The sequence below is a fragment of the Protopterus annectens genome, chromosome 9.part0, assembly GCF_019279795.1.
Source record: "Protopterus annectens isolate FY-2018-M chromosome 9.part0, PAN1.0, whole genome shotgun sequence".
Classification (NCBI taxonomy): domain Eukaryota; kingdom Metazoa; phylum Chordata; order Ceratodontiformes; family Protopteridae; genus Protopterus; species Protopterus annectens.
The window spans coordinates 655,075,959-655,103,387 of NC_056743.1; the positions used below are offsets into that span (position 1 = coordinate 655,075,959).

The window sequence follows — 27,429 nt, forward strand, 5'->3', positions numbered from 1 at the left end:
TGTAAAGGTAATTTAAGCTCTTAGAGTACATTGCATGTATTTGGTGATACTGTCCAAGCCACTCCAATAGCTTTAGCCCTGGGCCACATTTACTGTTTGGATAACAGTAATATTACACAGTGAAACTGGTCAACATTTGGGAAGGGCCGCATAGTAGTGATATTAGTGGTTGGTGGCAGTGATTTCTACCTTGTAGTCTGGAGAGAAGGGGCATAGCTGGAGAACCTGTGCGAGCCTTCTCCAGGAGTATCTGTGTCTTGTATATAACTCGTATCTCAAAGTGTATGTGTTTCAGCTATTTGGGCAGGGACACAAAGCACTGGCTGGACAGAGAGGGTGCTGGAGGATTTGACTTTACCACTGGGCTGAGATCTGTACCCTATAGCTGTGCCAGAGGGGAGTCTTAAGGATCTGGAGAGAAAAGGAGAAACCAGCCCCAGACTGATTTCTGTGTGCTCTTAAGGGACATTGTACTTTACTGTGTGTCTACTTGTTATCCTTCCCAATGTGCACGTCCCTCACTGGTGCTAGTGGTGAGGATTGTGGCTCCTTGATTACTGGGCCAGTGCATGGGGTATCACAACTCCCTACTCTAATCTCATCTCACAATTTCATAAAGCAGAAATACTAATCGCTTTCCTAAAACCCAACTATTATAAAGCCCCAGGTCTCACTGTAATTAAATTCCTCCAGGACCAAACATCCCCATCCTAGAAGACATACTTTCTTGGATCTCGAACACCATACATAATGAGACTATTATCCTGGGAGATGTCAGCATTAACTGGCAGAACCTTACCTGCAAATTCCCCACCTCTAGCATAAACCTGCTTAACTTCACTCAACTTATCAACACCCCTACTAAATACACCAGTAACAGTCAGGGCTCCATATTTGACTGGATTTTAGTTTCTTACCCATCCATCCAAATATATAAATTCCAGTACCTTCCCTGACACTCTAAGCAATCACCTCCCCACTTTTACTCTCGGATCTTTCTCTCATCCCGCTTAAAGTCATCAATACAAAACCACACGAAATCCAGCTAACCTTGACCCACAAATACTAGTCAACAAATTAAAAGACATAAACTGGTCCATCCTCAGAATACTCCCTCTATATAATGCTGTCAGCTACTTCAGCACCACTTTCCTGGACATTCTAAACTGCCTAGCACCTGTAAGTAGGAAAATAATTAAAAGTAGCTCCACTCCTTGGCTGTCTGAAGGTTCTAGAGACCTTATGAAAATCAGAGACAGACTCTGGAAACAATGGCATACATCCAAATCCCCCTATGACCTTTTACAATTTAGATAATTTTGCATCTAGACAAAAAATTATAAAGAAAAACACCAATCTACTACAAAACAAAATCCCAAAACATTCTGGTCTGCCATCACTTCATTCCTCAACCCTGAGAAAAAGCAACCACACCACCTTTCCCTGACAAAACTCCTGCTCATATAGCTAACCTGTTCAACAAACACATGCATACAAAACTTCACTACAAACCCTCCCCATCTCATCATACAGCTCTCCCCACTCTCTTACCCCTTCCCCAACACTTCATCCTCCTCTTCCACCCTTGTCACCCCTCCCCCTCTCTCTCCACTGTTCCCACAACTACTCACACTTTTACACTTCAGCCTGTCGCCACAGGTAATATTAAAAAGCTCCTCCAAAAAGTCAAACCATGCTCCAACTCTCCAGACAACCTCCCAGCAAAATATCTCAAAATATCAGCTGAAGCCTTAGCATATCCCATATCCATCCTCATTAACAGATCCATCCTAGAAGGTCAAGTTCCAACACTCTGGAAAAAATCCTTCATGATATTCTACACCAAGGTGGTAACTCCATTCAAATGTCCAACTACTGGTCCATTGCCCTTCTGTCACCCATCTCTAAACTCCTTGAAAAATGCATCCACTCAACTTCTTCACTACCTCCAAAAAAAAAAAAAAAACTCTTCACACCCACACAGTATGGTTTTAGACCCAGTCATAGCACTTGTACTGCTTTTATCCTTAACTGATACTATTAATAAACTGGTCTCATCTCTGTTCCTCACTCTTTCTAAAGCTTTCAGCACTGTTCCACATGACCTTCGTATTCAAAAGCTAAATGACCTCGGACTATCCCTCTATCTACCAGCTGGTTTACTAGCTATCTATCCAACAAGCAGGCAGTTAAAGGACTGGACTCCATCTTCACATTCCAGAATACCTCAACAGGAGTTCCACAAAGCAGCATCCTTGGCTCCCTCTTATTCAACATCTTTACTAATGATCTATATGGGTCCTCTTCAAATTACCGAAACGTCAGTTCGCCGACACGCGGAAGAGGAACGCGAAAGAACCGACAACGCAGTTGACCGACATGCTAAAATCCCAACAGCTGGAAGACCGACAAGGGGAACGTGTAAGCGTGACTTGGTAAGTATGCGATAGTGAGGGATTTTGGATTAGGGAGCGGACAGGTAAGTGTGCAATAGTGAGGGATTTAGGGTTAGGGTGTGTGAAAGGTGAGTGTGCGGTAGTGTCGGAGTTATGGTTTGGGTAATGTAAGTGTGTGTTAGTGACGGGTTTATGTTTTAGGGTGGGTTAAGTAAGTTAGGAATAGGGTGCAGGTAGGGCACGTGTCTGGTACTGTCGGACCTTAGGGTTAGGGGTGGGTTAAGTGAGTTAGGGTTAGGGTGCAGGTGGGGTAAGTGTGCGGTAGTGTCGGACCTTAGGGTTAGGTGGGTTAAGTGAGTTAGGGTTAGGGTGCAGGTAGGGTAAGTGTGTAGTGTCGGACCTTAGGGTTAGGGGTGGGTTAAGTGAGTTAGGGTTAGGGTGCAGGTAGGGTAAGTGTGCGGTAGTGTCGGACCTTAGGGTTAGGGTTTGGGTTAGGGCTAGTGGATATGTAATGTAGTGTAATGTGTTGTTTACGTTTAGTGTGTCGGTGTAATGGTGTTCAGTGTTTTGCATTGTCGGTATTGTGTGTTGTCGGTTATTTGGTGTCGGTGGTTTGTGTGTCGGCGAACTGGCGTGTCGGTGTTCTAAAGTAGACCCGATCTATATACCTCCATCCCTCAGTTTAAACTCATACAATATGCTGATGACTCTGCAGTCATCTGCTATTCCAGCTCTATTTCTCACCTTCAAAAAAATCATCCAAGCAGCTTTCACTTCTATTGAAAGCTGTCTTATTAACAATCAGTTGCTACTCAACTCCTCTAAAACCAAACTTACACTCTTCGTCCCTAAATCTCTCTCCCGAAGCAAAAGCCAATTCACTATTCTCTCAAAGAATAACATCAAAATATAATATGTTCCACATACCAAGCTTCTAGGTGTCACCATTGATGAACACCTTAATTTCAATCTCCATATACAAAACAGTATTATCATTCCCTCTAGTACAGCCCTTTGGAGTGTGTACCTTTAACTCCCAGTGGGTGTGGCTTCAGCCTTTTAAAATGAAGTTATTACCTTAGAGTTCTAACAAACAGTCATTGACAGAGGTCATATGGCAATACAGTTGTGTTTGCCATCATGTATGGCTCAAGATAAACTATTCTGATACCTTGTATGTAGCATGGTTTTGGAATTATTAATGCAAATATGAACATGTAATATTTGATGCCTAGAGGTGCAGTAGGCAGTTACTGCAGAAGTGCCTGGAGACGTCACTCTGCTGTAATGAGTTTAGAAAACACACTAGAAACTTAGTATTCTCTACTGGCACAAACATTTCCTTGACCCTCCCACTAATCTCACTCTTGCCACCTCCCACCTTCTCCCTACTCTCTTATATGGTACCCCTGTTCGTACAGATTTATAAACCAATCCAACCTCAAAAGTAAGCTTGAAACTTGCTACAATAAAGTTGCAAAATTTGACACTAATGCACAATACTGCACACACCACTGCTTACCACTTCACACTCTCAGTTGGCTTGAACTTCCCCAATAACTAACCTACCTACAACTTAAAATGGCCCACAAGATCATTCATAAACCTATGTTCTGCCCAACTCTACACAATATCTTCCATACACACACACCCACTAGACCCCTTAGGTCAGAAAATAAACAGCTTTTAGTTGTGGACTGTCCCAGGATATCTGCTGGTCAAAGCCTACACTCCTGCTACATAGCAAATATCTGGAACATCCTCCCCTTAACTATCAAATCCAACCAAATTCCTTCAGCCTTTAAACACTTCCCTTAATGAACATCTCTCTAATTTATAGATCTGCTCTTGCTTAACCCCAGGTTGACAAACCATTTACTAAATAACTCACCCACCTCTTAAAAATCTCACACTCAACCTTCTTCTACCTGACTTTACTCTCCCCCATCCTCACTATTGAACTCCATCTCCCCTTGCTTCATTAACTCCTATTCTCCCCATTGCTTTTTTAACTCCTGTTCTACCCTTTACCTTTCTCTTTAAGAGACCTCTTCATGTATTCACACATCTATCACATGCTTCTTGATTATTCCTACTAGGAACTTCCCTGCATCTGTAATATTGGCCTTCAATACACTCTTGTACAAGTTGATTTTATTTATGCACCTTACACACCTGTTTTGCAATAATATTTACTTGTTTGGCGAAAATGAGAAAAAGACATGTTTGTAGCTTTTGTAACTATTACGTGCTGGAGCTTTTCTCCTCAGGCTTCCACTGAAAATGGGTAATTCTTGGCCCAGTGAACTTTCCCGGTAAACAGAAATAAATAAATACATTTGCATATCAAACTGATTGTGCAGATGCTTGTGCTGAAACATGTATTTGTAAAATACTTGTGTTTAAAAATGTACCAACAGTGTGCCCTGCTGGACAGAAATAGAAATATACATGTATTACTGTAACTGTTTAAATGTGTATGTTTTAACAGAGGATACTGGAAGAGAGGTTAATCTCAAACTTTGAAAATAGTAAGTAATTAAATTACTGCGCTGAGGCCATAAAGATGTTATCTCAGTTTTGAATGACTCCAGAGATGCAATGTCTGTAAGAAGTATGGTTTATTAGCTCCTATAGGAGAAGTGGAAGTGTTTTATGGTTTTGACTTCCAGCAGATCGTAGGAAGGCTCTGTGTGTATAATACTGACACATATGTGATAAATCCTGACAGCTTCTAGCCAAGGGGGATGCATGGGAACCAGAAGTCAGATGACCAGAAGTATGTGATGTCATTCTCTAATATGGAACAAAAAATATGTTTTAATACTATCTGAGACTGAAGTCTCAGGGCTGTCTGTTGTTGTAACCTGATAAAGAAGGATCTCTCACCTACTTCATCTTGCCTTTCTCTAGTAAGTAACCAGGGAATAGTATTTTTTTAGATCAGTCAGGAAAATATAGTGAGATTAGTTAAGTATTGTTTTTCTGTAACTGTGGGAACCTGTTCACTACTTAAGTTTAATATTACCTATAATTTGAAACTCTGTTTATTGTAAATAGATATTTTCATGTTTTTATTTATTATTAAATACATTTAAACCTTTCATTGTAGCTGGTCCTTTAGAGAATATTTTAACCTTTGAAAGTATTTATATCTATTGGTGACACTGCGGCCACTCCTGAAGGCCTTGCTATTTGGTCAACATTACCATTTGTATTGATATTAATTTCACTCAGTGTAATTGGGTACCCTTGCAAGAGCCTTGGAGTAGCTGGCTTTGGGATGTCTGGCAGTGTAATTACATTATAGCCCTGGCAGATGAGGGCATAGCTAGTAAATCTGTGCCAGCCATTGCCAGGTGTGTGTGTGTAAAAATCAAACCTCTGTGTGGATGTGTCAACTACTTAGAGCAGGAACATGAACCACTGGCTTCACAGAGAAGATGCTGGAGGACTTGGCTTGAACACTGTCAGCTGAGGACTTAACCTTACAGCTGTGCCAGTGGGGAGTCTTATTTGGGAGGGAGACAGAGAAACCCAGTCCATGCAGGACTGCATGGATAAGGCAATCCCAAACAAAACAAAGACTCTTAGTACCAAAGGCAAGCGTCCAGTCTGGTGGACCCCAGCCATAAAACAAAAACAATAAAAAGGAGGAAGCCTACACAAAGATACAGCAAAATCCTTTAAAAGTAAGACACCCTTTGATCACTATAAAAAACTAAAAGCTCTCATCTCATAAAATCCAGCAAAGCAAATTCGAGAAAAAAAATAGCAAAGAAAAGAAACAAAAGAGGCTCCTTCTTCCTATTTAGACACCCTAGGACTCCAGGAGGAAACTCAACTGGTTTCATCATGATGATTGATTGATGATACAATACTGATCCTACAGACATTGCCACACATTCAGGCTGACAGGTTCAGTGCAAACTTCCAAAAAGGAGAAATATCAGAGATAAAACCCCAAACATCCCCCCAGCAAGTGAGAACTGCAAGTGAGAACTGAAACACAAAATCTCAGCAGCAAAACACAGCCTCCACGGCTGTGCTGATGGTGTCCCAAACTCCTGTGTACTCCAGCTGTTTTAATGGGAGCTTTTCCACAGCTGTTAATCAAAGTTACGCCTGCCAGTCGTACCCTTAGGAAACTCACTTACTCCACCGACCCTGACTGTATCCCACTTCACAAAAGCACCCTCAAATGAGCCATGAGTGACAAGCCCCCATACCTCATAAGGAGAGGGAAGCCATGGAGGAGATCAGGATAAAGACATTTTATCTTTACATCAAGAATTTGCAATTTGCAGAGGTTGATTTGTCAAAAAACTTGCAAAACTTCTAAACTTGGTTGACTCCTTACAGCAGTTGGAAAAGTTTACATCAGGCCAGGGATTTCATTAGGAAAGGGGTATCATACAGCTCCCTCTCGACTAATAATTTTAACCCATACAACACAAAACTCATTTGCTCACTGGCTACCCAGCAAAAATGTTAACATCCAGAGTTGCTGGGCGCTATGTCCTACATGGAAAGTCACACTCACAGGGGGTCAGAGTCAAACGCCCCTGGGGAACTGTCCTACAGGTCTTCTTCCCTGGGCCAACTCCTGTTTGAGGAAGGTGATGGCTGAGTAAGTTTGCGCATGACTTTGCCCAAGTACAAGCAGGTGCAGACAAATAACTTAGAGATATCCTTCAGAGCCACAGAATCGAACACATCTGCACACAGACTTGGAGCCACGGGAACAGATAAAATGCCAAAAATGCAGTCCTTACCCTTTGGAAAAAAAGCCAAAACTCAGCTACCCATAGGAAAAAATCCACTGAAACACAGAAACCAAAAATGGGACCTGACACCCCAGATTTGATAGTAGTCTGTTCTGAGACCATGTGGGTTGATAAGTAGTTGGAAGTGACAGGTTGATGCCATAGTCTATCATAGGAAGACTTTCTACATTCAAACCAGGTCATGAAGGGATTCTTTATTCTTAGATCAAGGATGTCATGAGTACAATTTATTCATCACTCATCAGACCAACACCTGCGTTCCCTCACCAACTGGTGGATGAGCAATACCACCCCTAAAGGGATGAAAGAGACCAAAAATCTGTCCTGCACTGAAGAACTCCAAAAGTAAACAGTGCAAAGGAATGAGGACTGCAAAACATACCAGGCCATGTCAGATTTGATTTGATTGCTTCACTTCAACAGTTGCCATCATTGCTCAGAGGTGAAACAAGGCGGAGATTTAAACCTCGACCACGGCTAATAATGATACGTATGCTAGCTCCAGAGAAAAACCAAGATCTCCCTATGAGCGGCAACAAAATCCCGGGATTAAAGGTCGCATCACCTGTACCCTATGCTGTGGAACAAAATCCGGTCATTGGGTGGAGACTGAATATACCCCCAGGGAGAAAAATCTTGCATCCAAATATAAGAGATCAGAGATACCTCACTAACAGTAGGAATCACCAGGGCTATGAAAGGCCCCCAAAGGCACAGCAAGAGGTATACCACAGTTCTCATGGCTATGAACTGAGTGTTCCATGTGTGCTCTTAAGGGAAATTGTGCTTGATGCAGAGAGCTGCATCTGGAAATACTGTGTGTATCCATTTTTTTCCAAGTGAACTTCCCTCTCCTGTGTCAGTGGTGAGGATTCAGGCTCATTGATTACTGGTGCAGAGAGGGAATGTCACAACAGGTTCTACTTTTCTACAGTACTTGGGCTTCAGGTCGCATATCATTTTCATTGGTTCTTTTGCTGCTTCTGCTGGATTTACTGTTTAGTGCTGTGTATCTTCCACAGCAGAGGTTACCTTGAGCTACTTATCCATTTCATCTTTGTCATTGGCATGAGCATTTTCTTAGCTGTGCTGATCTACTCAGCTTGCTTATACATTGTAGTAAACAATATGAGCTTAATCTGAACATACAACCAAACCAACTTCACAGCTGTAATAGCTGTTTAGGTGTTACAACACTGGTCATTTAAAGGAAATTCAACATCAACATCTCTGTTGCCAGCCTTTTAACACATGGAATCCTGATGCAGTACATGAACTATCTCATGTTACCTGGTGATGAACTCCTAAAACCCCAAAGGAGTCTATCTGCAAGATCACCACCAGCTCCATACAGTGAATGCAACACTGTACTGACCCCCCCCCCCTTTGCACATGTGCAGCATCACAGACTGCAAACTCTAAGCCATCTTGTTCTGATGTCATTAATCTTTACCTAAGCCACCTAGGACTTTGAATGTTAGGCATCAGCCTAAACCCTCAAATTTACCTTCTGCAGTAAAACTTTATCCTACCATTGCCAGGAATGGTACTGCAGTGCAGAAAAAAGATAATCAACTTTATTGGGTTGTCTTATTGTCATTCTTCTAGATGAATAAGATTGCTGACCCCATCAAATGCTGTGCTGATGTCTGTCTGCATCTCCATGTCGCCTCTTGTAGTCAAGGTTAATCTCCTCAAATGACCCACATAAAGCATGATCAAAATACTAAAAGTAGCACTGCTCAATATAGAAGCCACACACTCCTTGCTGGCACTTCTAACACTAAGTCACTGTTCTGAATTCATGTTTCAGTAAAAGTATCCCCATAGTGCAGTCTTTTAATGACACCCTTCAGACCCAGCACTGAATTGAACATTGGTGTGTGTGTTATGTTTTTCAGAAACCATTTCACCTTCAGACTCCAAATGCAGGACAATAACATAACTCCTATGCATTTCTTCAGGGTAAACAAAATCCAGTACTTCATAGTAACTGACTCTTATGTCCTCCGTATGAAACCAAGTAGACCATGAGTCATATCTTGACAAACTGACATCCCTCACAGTGGAATCTAATACTTTCCTCTTGGGTAACTTAAACTATCCCGCCACTAACTGAGGAGTCAAGTGCTTGCAGAGATTCCAGGATTTCATTAATGATGACTACTTGGACCAACAGTCCAATAATCCCTGGTGAGAGACTCTAAAATTAGATCTGTATCACGGCATTGAAAAAGCCGTTAATCAAATGGCCTTAACATCAAATATTATGTTCATCCCCCTTGCTAATTATATATACCAACTCCGAGATCACACTACAGTGAGGAAAGGGCAAATTTTCTAATCTTCACTGTACCGTGATCTCACAATACACACCTTGATGAATGTAATTTTCGATGTTAAGGCTGTTTGATTAATGGCCTTTTTGATGCTGTAATATAGACCCAATTAGACTAGGTTCTCACAAGTGTAGCTCACCCTGCTATGACCCAATTAGACTAGGTTCTCACAAGTGTAGCTCACCCTGCTATATGGAGCCCATAGTTGCAAAGTCACTGGATAATTCTGGCCATTGTGTAGTATCACTTTAGGTATAAAACCTGTCTGAGGTAAATCTGCTTCAGTGAACTGATAATTTGAAATTCAAACACTCTCTTCACCTAGCTGATCTGCTTTGCAAACTGCAATTTTCACAAATGAGTTCTTTGCCAACCTACAAGACGGTATTCAGGTCTTAGTCTGCATAAGACGTGGTGCCAAATGTAAGCACAAACCCATATGGTAAAACCTCAATATCAACAAATGGGGAAAGAACTCCTAACCCATAAAATAAAGCACCCTAGAAACTAGGGTAAAACTCCAAAGTGATCAAAGAATTTAGAGACTAAATCAAATCCTCGATCAAGTATGAATTTGATTCACTGCCTTGCTAAGGATAGCCAAAAAGCTTTCTTCAGCTATTAGGAACTGAAAAAAATAAGAGCTCTGAAGTAATACAAAATATCACATTATCCCCAAAGACATTGCCTTCCCCCCAATTCCCCCAAATTGCTTTAACCGTGTTAGCCTGCCTGCACCATTCATAGGAATTGCCCTTAAGCAAGTGCACTCTTCAAGGCAAAAAAAGCTCCATGGGCCCCAAAAATGTGCTAGGTTGTCTTCTCCAAGCATTGCCTGGTTGATTTCCTTACATCTGTTCAGCCTTAGCCTCTCAAATGGATTTGTGTTGGTGTGTATAAATGCTGTCTCCCTTCCTCTCCACAGCGGGGCGTCCCCAACTGACCTGAACAACTTATAGACCTGTAGCCTTTTGTAAGGCAATGGAACACAGCCTTACAGGCCTTGTAAACAAGGACATGGCCAATAGCCAAAATCTGGACCTGAACCGCTTTGGGATTGGTTGGTCCTGCCTCTTAAACCTGGTAGATTTTTTGAGCAAGTCACTGAGGCATTAGATTGATGAAATTAGTTCACATTGCATACCTGAAAAGCTTTCTGTACTCTTACTTAGTCTGGCATTGTTGATAAACTAATCCAGTTAAATAATAATCCCTGCTACCTGCTGGAAAACAAAACTGGCTTACCAGTAGAATGTAGTCTATTAGTTGGAGGCACACTATGCGAAGAGTGGTTCCAGGAATTGATATCTTGATTATTATATTGATAAGCAGATACAAAAAGGCATGGTGCTGAGTTTCCCAGTCAAAGTTAAAGGTGTCAAAACACCCTAGATGACCTACATAATCATCCAAGAAGGTATAACTCATTCTAATAGTGCTTGGAGCATGACTTCAAATTAAATGCAAAAAATGCAACATTGTATCTTTTAGCAAACCTGGACACTCCTGCTTGTCACATTGGTGGCAGAATGACATTACAGAGTTGTACACCTTCATTGACGATGAACAATCTCGACTTCCATGTAGCCACTGTTTAGTTAGGTTATATCAAATGATTTCCTAATCTACTAGAGCATCTTCCTTCATGTGGAAGTCATTGCCTCCCTTTTCGGATTAGTAATGGAATATAATGCCCTACCTTTCCTGTAGTTGGCTAGGGATATGACCCAGCAAAAGAGAGCAATGAGCCCTTGCCAATAGATTAAGGGCATGTCCTCATTAAATTGCTCTGACTCTTCCATTTCCTTCCTACTGCTGAGAGGAGATCTGCCTTCCCTACAGAACCTTGAAAGATTTGGCCCTTTGTAATACTTGCATACTTACAAAATCTAGACTACCCTAAACACCTGCTTAGGACATTTTGGTGGGATAATTTCTCACAGAAAATGCCTCTTTCGGAGTAGACTTCCTGTAGAAGTTAAACAGAGAACCTGTGTAACGCTTTAAGCATAAGCATTTTTAAGTACATCCCTGGTGTGGCCCTTCTAGCAGTTGTATAAAGGGGGCAAATCTAGATCAGGGTTTGATTCATGTCTTGGTAAATGGGTGGACTACAAATGGTCCACTGGATCATCCGTGTGATATGAACCACACGCCCATAATGCAGAGGCAAAGTGGTTAATTAGTGACTCTTAAAATACAAGTTTTAATTTACTGTTCTTTGTATGCTTCATTTGGTTGGGCTGTGGTGAGATATAAAATAGTCCTCTGTCTACTCTTCGCACACCAGGTTAGTAGCCGTCTATTTTCTCCACTCCAGTTTCTCCAGTAAGATCCTTTGCACCTTTTCAAATCTAATTTATTTTGATTTGACTTGAGTATTTGAATTTTGAAAATTTTTGTGTACATTATAAAAGCATTTAATTTATTTGTGTACATTTAATTTACTTGTGTATCCAAAGCATAACTCTACCATTGAACTATTTTACTGCTACGTCTGTGTTGTAATCTTGTCTAATTTGTATATCTGGTCAGTTTTGACCCCAGGCTTTGACTGACTTCGATATAAATTGATCAGTACTCTACCCGATAAACAAATTGAAATTCCTTTATCAAAGCTTCTGGTTGTTATGGGAAGAGGTGTTCTGGTATTCTGGGTGTTCACATACCTGGAATACAAAGAGTGGCTGAGCTGGTTGGTTGCTGTTAAAATCCGTGTTTTAAATTTCTAAGTTTTACATGCCATTGGACTTTGTCTGTACCTTTTGTATTCCGTCTATCATCCATCTACTGATTTCTCTGCCATTGCCTTTGAGGCTCCTTGCTATAGAGAGCTACAAGCATTGATTCTTGACTACAGTCAGTAATGCTGTGCTGTTTGCACAGTCCTCTTTCTTACAACATATTATGCCCTATGCCCATTGCTGCCGTATAAATGTCAGCACAAATCTGTCCTTGTCACTATAGTGGAGCCAGTTGGGCCAGCAGCAAGGCAGTGAAATCCCACCAGCCAGCACCTGGCTGGGTTTAAAAGCACAACCTCTTGTACCTATGTGCTGCAATATGAAATCCCTTCTGTGGATAACATCTGCCTGTTGGTATCCTCGGCTATCATTTAGCACTGGAAACTTCCAGTTTACCTTGTCAACATCTGGCAGCCTACTGACACCTTGGTGTGCAAACTGCCTTTGTTTACTGACCACTTCTTTTCTCACCTTACACTGAACGTACATGTGAGAGGTGTACGTATGTACTACAATTTGAGGTAATCCTGTCCCCAGAACATGGGGTCAGTACACAACAGATGAATAATAGCCATACTTGCCTCAACAGTAAGCCACTTTAAGGAATCTCTCCCTAAACTCTAGTGAAAAGCTTGATGGCCAAATCCCTCCAACACAGACCACTCGCTAGTCTTGCATGCAGCAAACTCAAGTAAGAGAGCTATTGAGAGGGTCAGATTCCTGACACATCTAAACCCATAATGCTTCCTGGCTTTGCAGTCACGTAAGGGAAATGTCTTTATATTCGGTAATTGATGACAGACGGATGCACCACTTTGTGTGGTACTATACTTGAACAAGTGACAGCTATGGAGAAAATGTAACACTGAAACATAAACTGTTCTATAAAAAATGTATTTTTCAAAGTATGGCAAAATTGAGAATGCAATTAGAGGTCTTGTTTAATTGTGTAATTACTGAAGTGAAACTTCTTAGGGGAGAGTGTGAGAACTTGGAGTGAGAAGGTAAAGTGAAATGTACGGAAGTCGAACCCCACCCACTAAGGGCGGAGTTTGACTTCCATACTCTACTTTAGCTTTTCAACCACAGACACACAGACACCTTCAGAACAAGCAATCTCGTTGCAGCTGCAGTACCTCTCTATCATACCTCTCACTCTTAATCTGAACAGAGCTACAAATAATGGGGGAGCAAAGGAGCAAAAATAGGGATGGATTTTAAAGATTGCTGTTATAAACTTAGCTGCTAGAATGACAGGGTTTCCATTGGCATGCATTTTAGACAGTGTTCAAGTGATGGCCTGGCAGCAGCAGCGTCTGTTGAAAGGATTCCTTACCTCTTGGCCATACCTCTCATGCATGCTGACAGAAGCAGAGTTCCCATTTTCTGCGAGTTGCCCTTTCATTTTACATTAGATGATCCATTGTACTTTTTCAAAACCATTTATCTATAGGTTCATAGGTTCAGACTAGGCTATCTGCCCTAGGGCATTTATAAGCCTAGCCAGAGTGTGTGTGGCTTTCACCACCCCTTAGGATGAGAATACTATACCCATTAGTTTGCTGTGCCTCTGTCCAGCAGTGACACAGAGATGATTCCCGGGGTAAACCTACGATCTCCCATCCACTCGTTAAGATTTCTCTTGAACAGAGTCAATGAGGGGCTCTGCCTCACATGGACTGAGATTCTGTTCCATAGTGTAGGGAGTCTCTGGGTGATGAATCTGTCCCTCCAGCACGTCCTATTTATATCCGTGTTGAGGTTTAAGTCTCTTGCTCTCGTGGCTCTGGTGGATTTGGATTTTTTGAGGTGGAGCATGCCCATTAATTCCGGGTTGGACATGGCCTTGTATGTCAGGCACAGATCACCTCTGAGCAGACAGTATGCGACTGAATAGAGCTGGAGTTTCTTCAGTCGGGCAGCGTATGACATATGTTTGAGCCCCTTTATCCTTTTGGTGAGGAACTTTTGGGGTCTTTCCAACTGCTGCAGGTGTCTGGTAAGGTACATTCCGAATGGGGCGTTGTACTCAATCATTGGTCTGATAAGTGAAGAGTACAGGGGTACAATGACCTCTCCTGATCTGGATGTGAATCCCTTCATGATCAGGTGGGCAATGTAGAAGGTCTTCCTAACCACTTTGGCAATGTGAGTGTCAAAAGAGAGGTTACTGTCAACTTGGGTCCCCAGGTCCCTGATAACTTCTTCCGTGTTTAATGGATTACCACCTATGTGGTAATTGGGGGTTACCTTGTTTTTCCCAAAGGGTATGACTATACTGCGCGAAATCTTTCAAAAGTCACTGTCCTTAAAGAGACATCTACATGAAAACACATCAGTATTAAAAAATCTTTAAAACTTATTTAAAAACAAAACTAATAAACGTAAATATAATTCAACTACTATGTGGCTCAAGTTACAACAGCAACATGTGCTCATCACATCAAAACAACGATTAATATAAATTCATTTAGTGTAGAAGAAGTGCATTTATAAGTGTATAACTCAACACACTACTGTTAACATTTTATATGCATAAAATCATAACATAGGCTAATCTCAATTCTATATAAAACGCTATTGGGATCAAACTATACCTCTAATTTAAATGTTTTTTAAATATTTTTTAAATAATTGACACATATTATGCCAAATATATATGCATATATACTAAATCAGTATAATCTTTGAATTACTGCCTTATCTCTATAGTTTGTGCATTGAATACCCACACATTGTTAGGGACTTTCACTAAAGGCTGATTTGCTACCTTCTTAAAGACCAAGTGGTACTTTCCACAAATTTAAGCCATTTAAAAGTAGGAACTCTTCTGTCAATAGTGGTCATGTTTTATATTTCTTAGCCTGTTCTACCTGTTTAATGTGATGGCTAGCAAAGCTGTACTGTCTAATGTTTCAGGTTTTTGGAATTCTGGATTCCCAGAGAATGCAATAGACCTTTCTCTCCTGTGGGATGGAAGAACACATCCGTAAGCATCTTGCAGCATGGGTTTTGGGCTTTTATAGACAAAAATAAATAAAAAAAATTTGGGCAGTAAGTTCTAAACATAATGTAAAATTTTATTCTAACCTAACTGTGCAGTCATGAATAGCACACAAGTTACACGGATGAAACCATTCACGTCTGTGTGAATGCAGGCAAACATCTTGTAGACAAAACCCTTGGGATGATTCCTGTAGTTGTTGTTGCACATCGGTCACATCTCTTGCCAGAGTATCTGCTGTCTGCTTTAAGCACTTCGGTTTATTCCCTACAATTTGCTGTTTGGGCCTGAATTACAAATTGTAAGCATGATATTTTTTAAACAGGACTGTGCCTGTCCTTAAAAGCTGTCTGACTATGCTTACCAACTGATCTTTAGATTTCCTTCAAGGATGCAACTGCAGTCCTGACATATGGGTTGTCCTGCCTCAGGCAGCCCTTCGGTCGGCCAGATTCCAAAGTCTGGGTCCGGCGTCGGCTGATGTCTCCCCTTCCCCGACGTCAGAGCGCCTGGGGTATAAAAGCGTCAGCCAACGCCATCTTCAGTCTTTCTTGCCACGCGGTGCCCGAAGCAGAAGCAGCTCGCAAGTGCCGGTCGGCCAGCTCCTGTGATTTCAGTTTCCGAAGTCTTCAAAAAAGCTAAGTACCCCGTTGGGGACCTTTTCTTGCCTCAGCCGATGTCAGATAAAACTGTTAAAGTTAATAATTGTTTAACTTGTGGAAAACAAATACCTCATAAGGATTTCCACTCTTACTGCTTAACCTGCCTAGGCCCAGACCACGATGTCTCAGCCTGTACAGCCTGTGCTTCCTTCAATAAGCGCACTTTTAGGCATCAGGCAGAGTTTGCAGAGGAATATTTTGGGGAAGATTTCTGTTATATCATGCCGTCGGACAGCACATTTACCCAGAAAATGGAAGGATAAGGACCGACACATGCGGTCCGTGGATTCGGCCGACTCCACGCTTAGGTCTTCCGAGAGTGTCTCTGTCTCTGCAGAAGCCGAATCTCAACCACTTCAAACCGACACCGCACAACTGGTAACATCGGTACCGGAGGCCAGCGCAGTGCCGGTTATCGAATTCCCTTCTGAGACCGATGCTCAGGAAATACCAGACACCATTTCTGTTGATAAGACTACTCCAGCACATGGGGCAGCCAGGCCTCCAGTGTCCATGTGCATTAAGGCTTTTACACGTGCAAAAGCTGCTAAACAGCCAAAGTCTCTCCCTCCAAAGACCATTTCTCAGGGATCCACTACTGGTTCACAAATTTTAAGTTTAGCAGAAGACCTTATTTCCTTAATCAGGGGCTCTCAGCCACATCCAGACAGGGGTTCTCAACCACCATCAGACAAGAGGCCCAGGGTTGAGCAGGTAGATCCCCAGTCTTCTGATGAGGCCTCAGGTGACTCTGCCCATTCAGACTACCAGGAGGAGGCCTTTCCGGCCTACGAGGATTCTGATGCAGAGGAATCCATTCCCTCGGCCCAGGGTTGAGCAGGTAGATCCCCAGTCTTCTGATGAGGCCTCAGGTGACTCTGCCCATTCAGACTACCAGGAGGAGGCCTTTCCGGCCTACGAGGATTCTGATGCAGAGGAATCCATTCCCTCGGCCCAGGGTTGAGCAGGTAGATCCCCAGTCTTCTAGCAGGTAGATCCCCAGTCTTCTGATGAGGCCTCACGTGACTTTGCCCATTCAGACTACCAGGAGGAGGCCTTTCCGGCCTACGAGGATTCTGATGCAGAGGAATCCATTCCCTCAGCCCAGGGTTGAGCAGGTAGATCCCCAGTCTTCTGATGAGGCCTCACGTGACTCTGCCCATTCAGACTACCAGGAGGAGGCCTTTCCGGCCTACGAGGATTCTGATGCAGAGGAATCCATTCCCTCGGCCTCCCCTCCCGAAGAGTTTTCCTTTGGGGAAACGCTTCATTCCATGAGAGAGCATTTCAAATGGCAAGGCCAGGAATTCTCAGACTCTAGGAAAAGGTTAAGGACATTTCTACATTTGCCTCAGCATAGACCTTTGGCTGTTCCTCCAGTATTAAATGTTATAGAAGATGTGTACTCTGAGTCAAGTGTTTCCCCTGACTCCCTCCCTCCGGCTCCAGTCAAACCAGACAGGTACTACAGGGTCCCAGACACACATCAATTTCTTTACAAGGGCCACTCTGCTGACCCAGAAACCATTTCTCAGGGTCCTAAAGGGGTTACAGCCACCACTGCAAAGAATCCACTGCCTTCTGAAAGGGATTCCAGGGCTTTAGAGAGATGGGGTAAAAAAGTGTATACTTCTTCCACACTTTCTATGAGAGCATTAAATTGTCAATTTCATATGATACAGTATCAAGAGTACCTGTTAGATGACTTGCATAAAAAACTAACCTCGCCTGAACCCCTAGATCGTAAGGCGCTGCAGGATTTGGTGCATAATTCACAACAGGTTAGCAACCATTTCTTACAGTGTGGATATGATGCATTGGAAGCTTCATGTAGGTCAGCAATGACAGGTGCAGTCATACGTAGACATGCTTGGCTAAAGGAACAAACTCTGCCAGATCATGTTAAAGCAAAGCTACTAGATGCACCACTAGAAAAACAAAAGTTATTTGGATCCACTGCTCAAGAAGTCTTAAAGAAATTTGAGGAAAAGGCTAAATCAGTACAAACAGTCAAAGATTTCCTCCAGGTACAACCTCCAAGATTCAGCAGGAATTGGCCTTCTAAGAATTGGTCCTTTCCAGACACAGATTTCAAAGAGGCAAAAACAGACGTGCAAGAGGTAGAGGGCAAGCTTGAGGCTCCTACAGAGGATGTCAATGGCAGCCTCCTAACCAGAGAGGTAGTGCAGGACCTGCAACTACTGCACAAGGACAATCTCAATGACTTGACTTTGACCCCACCAACCAGGGCTCATTTGGAAGCACCCGCCAACCAGGGCTCAATTGGAAGCACCTTTGGGCGGAAAACTATCTTTATTCTAAGAAAATTGGCACAATATTACAAAGGACAAATGGATACTGCAAATAATAGACAAAGGATACAGATTCCATTTTCATACATTACCAAAAAGACAAGGAATGCCAAACCTGCCACCAAATCAAAGGGCAGAGACATTCAAGCAAATTTCAAAACTATTACAAATGAAAGCAATAGAAAAAGTTCCTTTTACAGAACAGGGCCAAGGATTTTACTCCAGACTGTTCCTTGTTCCAAGAAAAGAAAAGCAATGGAGGCCTATTCTGGACTTGTCCGCACTGAATACTTATCTCATCGTGCCAAAATTCAAAATGCTGACCTTACAGCAGCTCCTTCCCATGCTGGGCAAGGGGGCTTGGCTGGTAACTCTAGACCTCAAGGAGGCATACCTGCATGTCCCTATCAGACAAAGTTGCAGAAGACACCTCAGATTTCTTGCAGGTTCAGAGCATTATCAATTCTCAGCATTGCCCTTTGGCTTATCTACTGCACCCAGAGTATTCACGAAATGCCTGGCATCAGTAATTGCACATTGCAGACTTCAGGGGATTCAAATATACCCATAACTAGACGACTGCCTTATACAAGCAGACAGCCAACAAGCCTTGTTAAAACACTTGAACTATGTCATTCACCTATTACAGGCCTTGGGATACACAGTCAACATTCAGAAATCAAGACTCATTCCATCCCAACAAATAATTTTCCTGGGTGCCAAACTGGATACAAACACCCAAATGGCTTTTCTCACAGAAGAAAAACAAGAGCAATTACTAGTTTATTTCAAAAATCTGACAATACAAACCCGGATGACTGCAAGGAAAATCCTGCAGGCCCTGGGTTTCATGGCGTCTTGCATTCTTCTGATTCCGCAGGCAAGGCTGCATATGAGGAAGCTACAATGGTATCTAAAAAGTCTATGGTCTCAACACAGCCACAGCCTAGAAGCATTTATTCCCCTCATTCCATGCCTTCAAAAGGAATTTCTGTGGTGGGCACAAGCAAGCCAGCTGAACAAGGGTCTGCATTTCAGCAAGTCTCATACAAGCCAAACCATCACAACAGACGCCTCAGACCATGGATGGGGGGCACACATGGAAGGCAGATGCATTCAAGGACAATGGACACAAAAAAAATTGCACCTGCACATCAATCAAAAAGAAATGCTGGCGGTGATAAATGCAATCGAGGCCTTCGAAAAGTTCCTGCATCAAGGCCCCCTAATAATAAAGACAGACAATACCACAGTTATGTGGTACATAAACAAGCAAGGAGGTACCCATTCCTACCCTCTTTGCAGACTGGCAATGAAACTTTGGGAGCTTTCCCTGAAACTAAATATAGAGCTGCAATCCCAGTTCGTACCAGGAAAAGACAATGTACTGGCAGACAGCCTAAGCAGAAACATCATGGATCCACACGAATGGATGTTGCACCCAGACATTTTTCTTCAGATAACACAATCATGGGGAAGGCGGACATAGATCTTTTGCCTCCCACCACAATCTTCTGCACAAGGACATACCATCCTCAAGCATGGAAAGTGGACGCTCTCTCCTTCAGCTGGAACACTCTAACAGTATATGCCCCCTTTTGGCAATCCCCCAGGATTCTTCCAGGACAATGATTCAATGTCTGATGCAGAGGAATCCATTCCCTCAGCCCAGGGTTGAGCAGGTAGATCCCCAGTCTTCTGATGAGGCCTCACGTGACTCTGCCCATTCAGACTACAGGAGGAGGCCTTTCCTGCCTACGAGGATTCTGATGCAGAGGAATCCATTCCTCGGCCTCCCTCCCCGAAGAGTTCTCCTTTGGGGAACCCTTCATTCCATGAGAGAGCATTTCAAATGGCAAGGCCAGGAATTCTCAGACTCTAGGAAAAGGTTAAGGACTTTTCTACATTTGCCTCAGCATAGACCTTTGGCTGTTCCTCCAGTATTAAATGTTATAGAAGATGTGTACTCTGAGTCAAGTGTTTCCCCTGACTCCCTCCCCCCGGCTCCTGTCAAACCAGACAGGTACTACAGGGTCCCAGACACACATCAATTCCTTTACAAGGGCCACTCTGCTGACCCAGAAACCATTTCTCAGGGCCCTAAAGGGGTTACAGCCACCACTGCAAAGAATCCACTGCCTTCTGAAAGGGATTCCAGGGCTTTAGAGAGATGGGGTAAAAAAGTGTATACTTCCACACTTTCTATGAGAGCATTAAATTGTCAATTTCATATGATACAGTATCAAGAGTATCTGTTAGATGACTTGCATAAAAAACTAACCTCGCCTGAACCCCTAGATCGTAAGGCAGTGCAGGATTTGGTGCATAACTCACAACAGGTTAGCAACCATTTCTTACAGTGTGGTTATGATGCATTGGAAGCTTCATGTAGGTCAGCAATGACAGGTGCAGTCATACGTAGACATGCTTGGCTAAAGGAACAAACACTGTCAGATCATGTTAAAGCAAAGCTTCTGGATGCACCACTGGAAAAACAAAAGTTATATGGCTCCACTGCTGAAGAAGTCTTAAAGAAATTTGAGGAAAAGGCTAAATCAGTACAAACAGTCAAAGATTTCCTCCAGGTACAACCTCCAAGATTCAGCAGGAATTGGCCTTCTAAGAATTGGTCCTTTCCAGACACAGATTTCAAAGAGGCAAAAACAGACGTGCAAGAGGTAGAGGGCAAGCTTGAGGCTCCTACAGAGGATGTCAATGGCAGCCTCCTAACCAGAGAGGTAGTGCAGGACCTGCAACTACTGCACAAGGACAATCTCAATGACTTGACTTTGACCCCACCAACCAGGGCTCATTTGGAAGCACCCGCCAACCAGGGCTCAATTGGAAGCACCTTTGGGCGGAAAACTATCTTTATTCTAAGAAAATTGGCACAATATTACAAAGGACAAATGGATACTGCAAATAATAGACAAAGGATACAGATTCCATTTTCATACATTACCAAAAAGACAAGGAATGCCAAACCTGCCACCAAATCAAAGGGCAGAGACATTCAAGCAAATTTCAAAACTATTACAAATGAAAGCAATAGAAAAAGTTCCTTTTACAGAACAGGGCCAAGGATTTTACTCCAGACTGTTCCTTGTTCCAAGAAAAGAAAAGCAATGGAGGCCTATTCTGGACTTGTCCGCACTGAATACTTATCTCATCGTGCCAAAATTCAAAATGCTGACCTTACAGCAGCTCCTTCCCATGCTGGGCAAGGGGTCTTGGCTGGTAACTCTAGACCTCAAGGAGGCATACCTGCATGTCCCTATCAGACAAAGTTGCAGAAGACACCTCAGATTTCTTGCAGGTTCAGAGCATTATCAATTCTCAGCATTGCCCTTTGGCATATCTACTGCACCCAGAGTATTCACGAAATGCCTGGCATCAGTAATTGCACATTGCAGACTTCAGGGGATTCAAATATACCCATAACTAGACGACTGCCTTATACAAGCAGACAGCCAACAAGCCTTGTTAAAACACTTGAACTATGTCATTCACCTATTACAGGCCTTGGGATACACAGTCAACATTCAGAAATCAAGACTCATTCCATCCCAACAAATAATTTTCCTGGGTGCCAAACTGGATACAAACACCCAAATGGCTTTTCACACAGAAGAAAAACAAGAGCAATTACTGGATTATTTCCAAAAACTGACAAAACAAACCCGGATGACTGCAAGGAAAATCCTACAGGCCCTGGGTTTCATGGCATCTTGCATTCTTCTGATTCCGCAAGAAGGCTGCATATGAGGAAGCTACAATGGTATCTAAAAAGTCTATGGTCTCAACACAGCCACAGCCTAGAAGCATTGATCCCCCTCATTCCATGCCTTCAAAAGGAATTTCTGTGGTGGGCACAAGCAAGCCAGTTGAACAAGGGTCTGCCTTTCAGCAAGCCTCATACAAGCCAAACCATCACAACAGATGCCTCAGACCATGGTTGGGGGGCACACATGGAGGGCAGATGCATTCAAGGACAATGGACACAACAAGAATTGCACCTGCACATCACCCAAAAAGAAATTCTGGCGATGATACATGCAATCGAGGCCTTCGAAAAGTTCCTGCATCAAGGCCACCTACTAATAAAGACAGACAATACCACAGTTATGTGGTACATAAACAAGCAAGGAGGTACCCATTCCTACCCTCTTTGCAGACTGGCAATGAATCTTTGGAATCTTTCCCTGAAACTAAATATAGAGCTGCAATCCCAGTTCTTACCAGGAAAAGACAATGTACTGGTGGACAGCCTAAGCAGAAACACCATGGATCCACACGAATGGATGTTGCACCCAGACATTTTTCTTCAGATAACACAATCGTGGGGAAGGCCGGACATAGATCTTTTTGCCTCCCACCACAATCTTCTGCACAAGGACATACCATCCTCAAGCATGGAAAGTGGACGCTCTCTCCTTCAGCTGGAACACTCTAACAGTATATGCATTCCCACCTCTTCCTTTAATGACCAAGGTCTTACTGAAGATCAGGACAGAGCAACCAAAAGTGATTCTGATAGCTCTGGACTGGCCAAGACAACACTGGTACCCATTGCTAAGGAGCATGTCATGTACGAAACCATGGCCTCTACCTCAATGGCCACTTCTGACACAGCACAATTACAGAACTCCACTCCAGCCTACAAACCTTGCAGCTAACAGCTTGGAAGATACCTTGACTCCTCGTCAGGATACACTCTCCAAGAGGGTAAAGGATATCATCCTGGAAGCTGGAAGACCTTCCACTAGAAAGGCATACTCTGCAAAATGGAAAAGATTTTGTATCTGGAACACCACAAAGGGTCAAGATCCAACAGTGATGAGCATTCCACATATCCTAGAATACTTGGCTGAAATGCTCCACAATGGCCTTTCTTATTCTTCCATAAAAATACATGCTTCAGCAATATCAGCAGAGTACAACACTGATCCACCTGTATTCTCTCATCCACTGCTAAGTCAGTTTCTAAGAGGGATAAAAAACATCAACCCTCCAAAGAAACCACCAGTGCCTGCATGGGACCTCAACTTCATGTTGGAAAAATTAACTCTACTTCCTTTTGAACCAGCAGCATCTTCAGAACTACAATTCCTGTCTTGGAAGACAGCTTTCCTTCTGGCCATAACCTCAGCAAGAAGAGTATCTGAGTTACAGGCCCTCATGGCAGTACAACCATTTCTCATTTTTCATCAGGACAGAGTTTCTTTAAGAACCAATCCTTCCTTCATGCCAAAAGTGGTATCCAGGGTTTCACTGAACCAAGCTATTCACCTGCCTACCTTCTTTCCAAATCCACAAAATAAAGGAGAGAGACTTTTGCACACCCTGGACATTCACAGACAGTTGCGCTACTACTTGGACAGAACAAAGACTTACAGAAAATCTGACCAGCTCTTTGTTGCTTATGCTGCTGGTGTACAGGGAAAAGCAATTTCCAAACAGACAATTTCTAAATGGATTGGAAATGGCATTCGATTCTGTTACTCTTTCCATCGAAAAACTGTGCCAGCTAACATCAGGCCTCATTCCACCAGAGCAACAGCCACCTCCACAGCCTTCTTAAGAGGGGTGGCTACAAAGGACATTTTAGAAGCTGCTACATGGAGCTCCGTGCATACATTTTCCAAACATTACAATTTGCCTTTATATTCCAGATCCAGAGCAGGCTTTGCTACTGCAGTCCTGCAGGGCATGTTAGCTACACCATCTTTTTCTTAGTTCCTACCACCCCCAGCTTGGCTATGGTATTCTACCCATATGTTATGACTGCAGTTGCATCCTTGAAGGACATAGTACAGTTTTGTACCTACCATAAATGTAGATGTCCGATAGGCATGCAACTGCAGTCAGGTTTTCCCTCCCTCCTACCCCACTGTGGTATAACTGGGTATCAATCCCTCATTTTAGCTAGCTGGGGTTATCTTTTATGGTGTATTTGCTTTTATTGCTGTGCATGTTTGGAAATTTCTCCTTCTCTCCGAATTTAGCCTTCCTTACAGGGCACCTGGCATCTGGGGCAAGAAACACTGAAGAAGATGGCGTCTGCTGACACTTTTATACCCCAGGCGCTCTGACGTCGGGGAAGGGGCGACATCAGCCGACACCAGAGCCAGACTTTGGAATCCGGCCGACCGAAGGGCTGCCTGAGGCAGGACAACCCATATGTCAGGACTGCAGTTGCATGCCTATCGGACATCTACATTTATGGTAGGTACAAAACTGTACTTTTTGGCCTTTTGAAAAGGCATGGAAACCAGATTGTTTGACAAGCCAAACAATTAAAATTTGCCAACAAAACATTTCAAATGGAAAGTCCTCTGAGAAGAGGAAAGTTTGGTTGTACAACCAGAGGCAAGTAGTTTTAGATTTATTGTTCAAACATGTTGTATCAGTGGGTCTCATTAGCATGTCTTTCAAACGCCCACTAAAACTGTATATAAGAACTGTAAATCAAATTATGTTAGAGATAAAGGTATTTGTGTAGGAACACACAAGTTCCGAGGTAATATTTTATCTCACATCATCCATGCTGTTTGAGAAGTAAAATCGAACAGTACCTGAAGCTGCAACAGTAATTTGTGTGATTTGTTATAAAAAGTCTTTTGGTTACTGTTTTTAAAGTGACAAGTTTTAGGTGTTGCATCAGTGTACACTCTGCAAGTTTCTGTGGGCAACAGACTGTGAATGCAATTATAACTAAACTTTGATTTCAGCAAAACCCAGCTAGCAAGACTGAGTGTCTTAAGAAGACTTTGGATCCATCACAGTAAGCAGCACCTTATTAATTTTTCATTACCCAGAGTATAGTCATTAAGTATACTCTAACCGCAAGTAGTTACTATGTAGTGCCTCTTTCACTTTGGTTGCCTGGTCTTTATTTTGAGCTGTAAAAGTATCCACATTCTGTGATTTTATTTCAGTGATTGCACTGTGGTCTACAAGCAAATTATTTCTTGTAAATTAGGAATTCTCATTGTAATATATTTAGTCAGCAGCAGCAAAGGGTTTAACTGTACAAAGCAATCTGCATTACATGTCTTAACAAGCAAAGGTTCCATCATGTGCATAAAGTAAACACTTTCACAGCATGACTATTGTCAATTATGTTGAAAGTTCACATTTATTGGTAAGAGAATCATTTTTTTTTAAGAAAAGTTTGCAATGTAAGAGGTATCCAATTTTGGGGATGGTAAATGTCCTTTGAGGTAGAAATTCAGTACACATCTAAAATTATTTATCTTGGAAAATGTCCTTTGCTCCATGTTACAGAGCACATGGAGTTGCTACATACAAGTAGCAGAAGGTACTTCCACATCAGGGTGTGCAGCAGGGCTTCCTGAGCAAAAAATGCTTTTAATGTAACTGTGTTGCACTTTGCTGTTTAAGGTGGGTCTCAGCCAGTTTAGTTCCTTGTGTTAAGAGTTGCAGTAATTAAAGCAAAACCAGCCCTATGAAATGCACTAACATTATCACATTTACTATAACTGCAGTTGTATGTGTGACTCTTTTTATGCTTTGGGTGTGCATAAAATTATTTAAGGGTGATAGCAAACTCCAGATACCTTTACAGTATTCACACTTCAATTTGGCATGATCTGTTCTGTAGCCCAGGACCTTCCTTGACAAATCTGTCCGCCCAACATTGGTTTTATAATCAAACTAAATTATTAGTTAATGGTCAAAGAAAGTAGCAAGTATTAGACATAGTTGATTTTTCTTGAAGTTTTGTATGAGACAGCAGCTGTTTTGTCAATTTGGGGTAGTTTTTTTTTTTATCGTGCCTGACATATTTTTTTTTTTTATAGCTGATGGAGTGGAATGCTATAGCTGTGGCGTGATGTCAGCAATTGGGCTTTGTTATACAAAAACTACCTGTAACCTTCTAGAAGTGTGCTATAAAGGACAAAGTGGTAAGTTTTGTGGGTTTTTTAGTTGTACTGAATAAAGGATTATATTCATATCGAATCCCATGTATCTAAGATGTAAACTGAAAATCCCTCATTTCTCAAGGAGGGTTATATTGTTTACGGTTGAAGGTCATCTTGGTCATAAAATCTCTAATGGACATCTTAAAACTGACATACCTAAGGTACTCACCAAAGGTGAGATTCAAAAATAAACATCCGTAGAATAAATACATGTGTAATGGCATGCCAGCATTGTATAAATTGATACAAGGGTTTTCTGAAACAGGAGACAATGGTGCAATGTCCTAAAACATTGAAGAAGTACCAGTCAAACTAGTGCAGCATGATGGCATATTGTTAAGCTGCATATTAATATGGGGTGCATAGCCTAGCCTGTGAGATGAGAATCTGAGCACATTGCAGCACCTGATATCTGCAACACATTTAGCCCTGCTGCATGTAACTCAATTTAAATGGGGCAGGAGCTTAGCCCTGGTTGGTGCAGAAAATATTACATTAAAACCAAAAATGACCATGTAGCTTAACAGGAGTCTCGAAAGAAGCAGCAAATCTTCAATGTGCTTTGTGAGATAATAAATGAGGCAAATGGATGGTATACGGCAAAGTTGGTGATAACCATAATGGCAGTTGTGCTGTAGGCTGGAGTTGTACCATTTCATGACTGCATATTTATACAAAAAAAAGTAGGGAATGAGCCAGAGGTAAGATGATCTGGGTCCCATTTTAAGTAGTGTGTTTAGTTTGGTATGCAGTCATGTTGCCTGATACAGTGCATTAAGGGTACTCTTATAATCAATACTGCAAACATTTTTCTTGTCCAGTTCTTGTTGAAGTACAGAGTTTAACACCCCCCCCAAACATACTCGGGAAATGTTGGCTAAACAAATTTGCTAAGGATTGCGCAGTCTAATTTATCTTTCACATCAAGTACATGTGAAAGAGAATGAAGCCTGTGTCCTGTGAGGTACCACTGAATTTTTTCTAATTAGAACAAATGCCCCAACCTTCACAGCCAGTGTGCTATCCAGTGAAGTACATACAGGTTAATGTTGGTTTGAGAGTTTATCAGTGATCTAGCAAATGGGGATGGTGAATGCCCTGGCAGGGTTCATGTAGGCAGTGTGGACTGGATGCCCATTATTGTCTCAGTAACTCTTTCAAATAAAGTGGGCATGGTCTGTCATTTACAAAGCTGAAGTGGTGTCTATCCAGGGATAGAAGGACACTAATACCACTGCA

At 42.3% G+C, this 27,429-nt stretch overlaps 1 protein-coding gene across 1 annotated transcript in view; it reads left to right on the forward strand.

Moving 5' to 3' along the window:
- The window catches only part of LOC122811410 (sperm acrosome membrane-associated protein 4-like), a 61,990-nt gene that overhangs the window by 19,542 nt on the left and 15,019 nt on the right, over window positions 1-27,429 (forward strand). Inside the window, exon 2 of the mRNA XM_044083239.1 lies at window positions 26,068-26,172. Coding sequence (XP_043939174.1) covers window positions 26,068-26,172 — 105 coding nt within the window. The remainder of the gene's footprint in view (window positions 1-26,067; window positions 26,173-27,429) is intronic.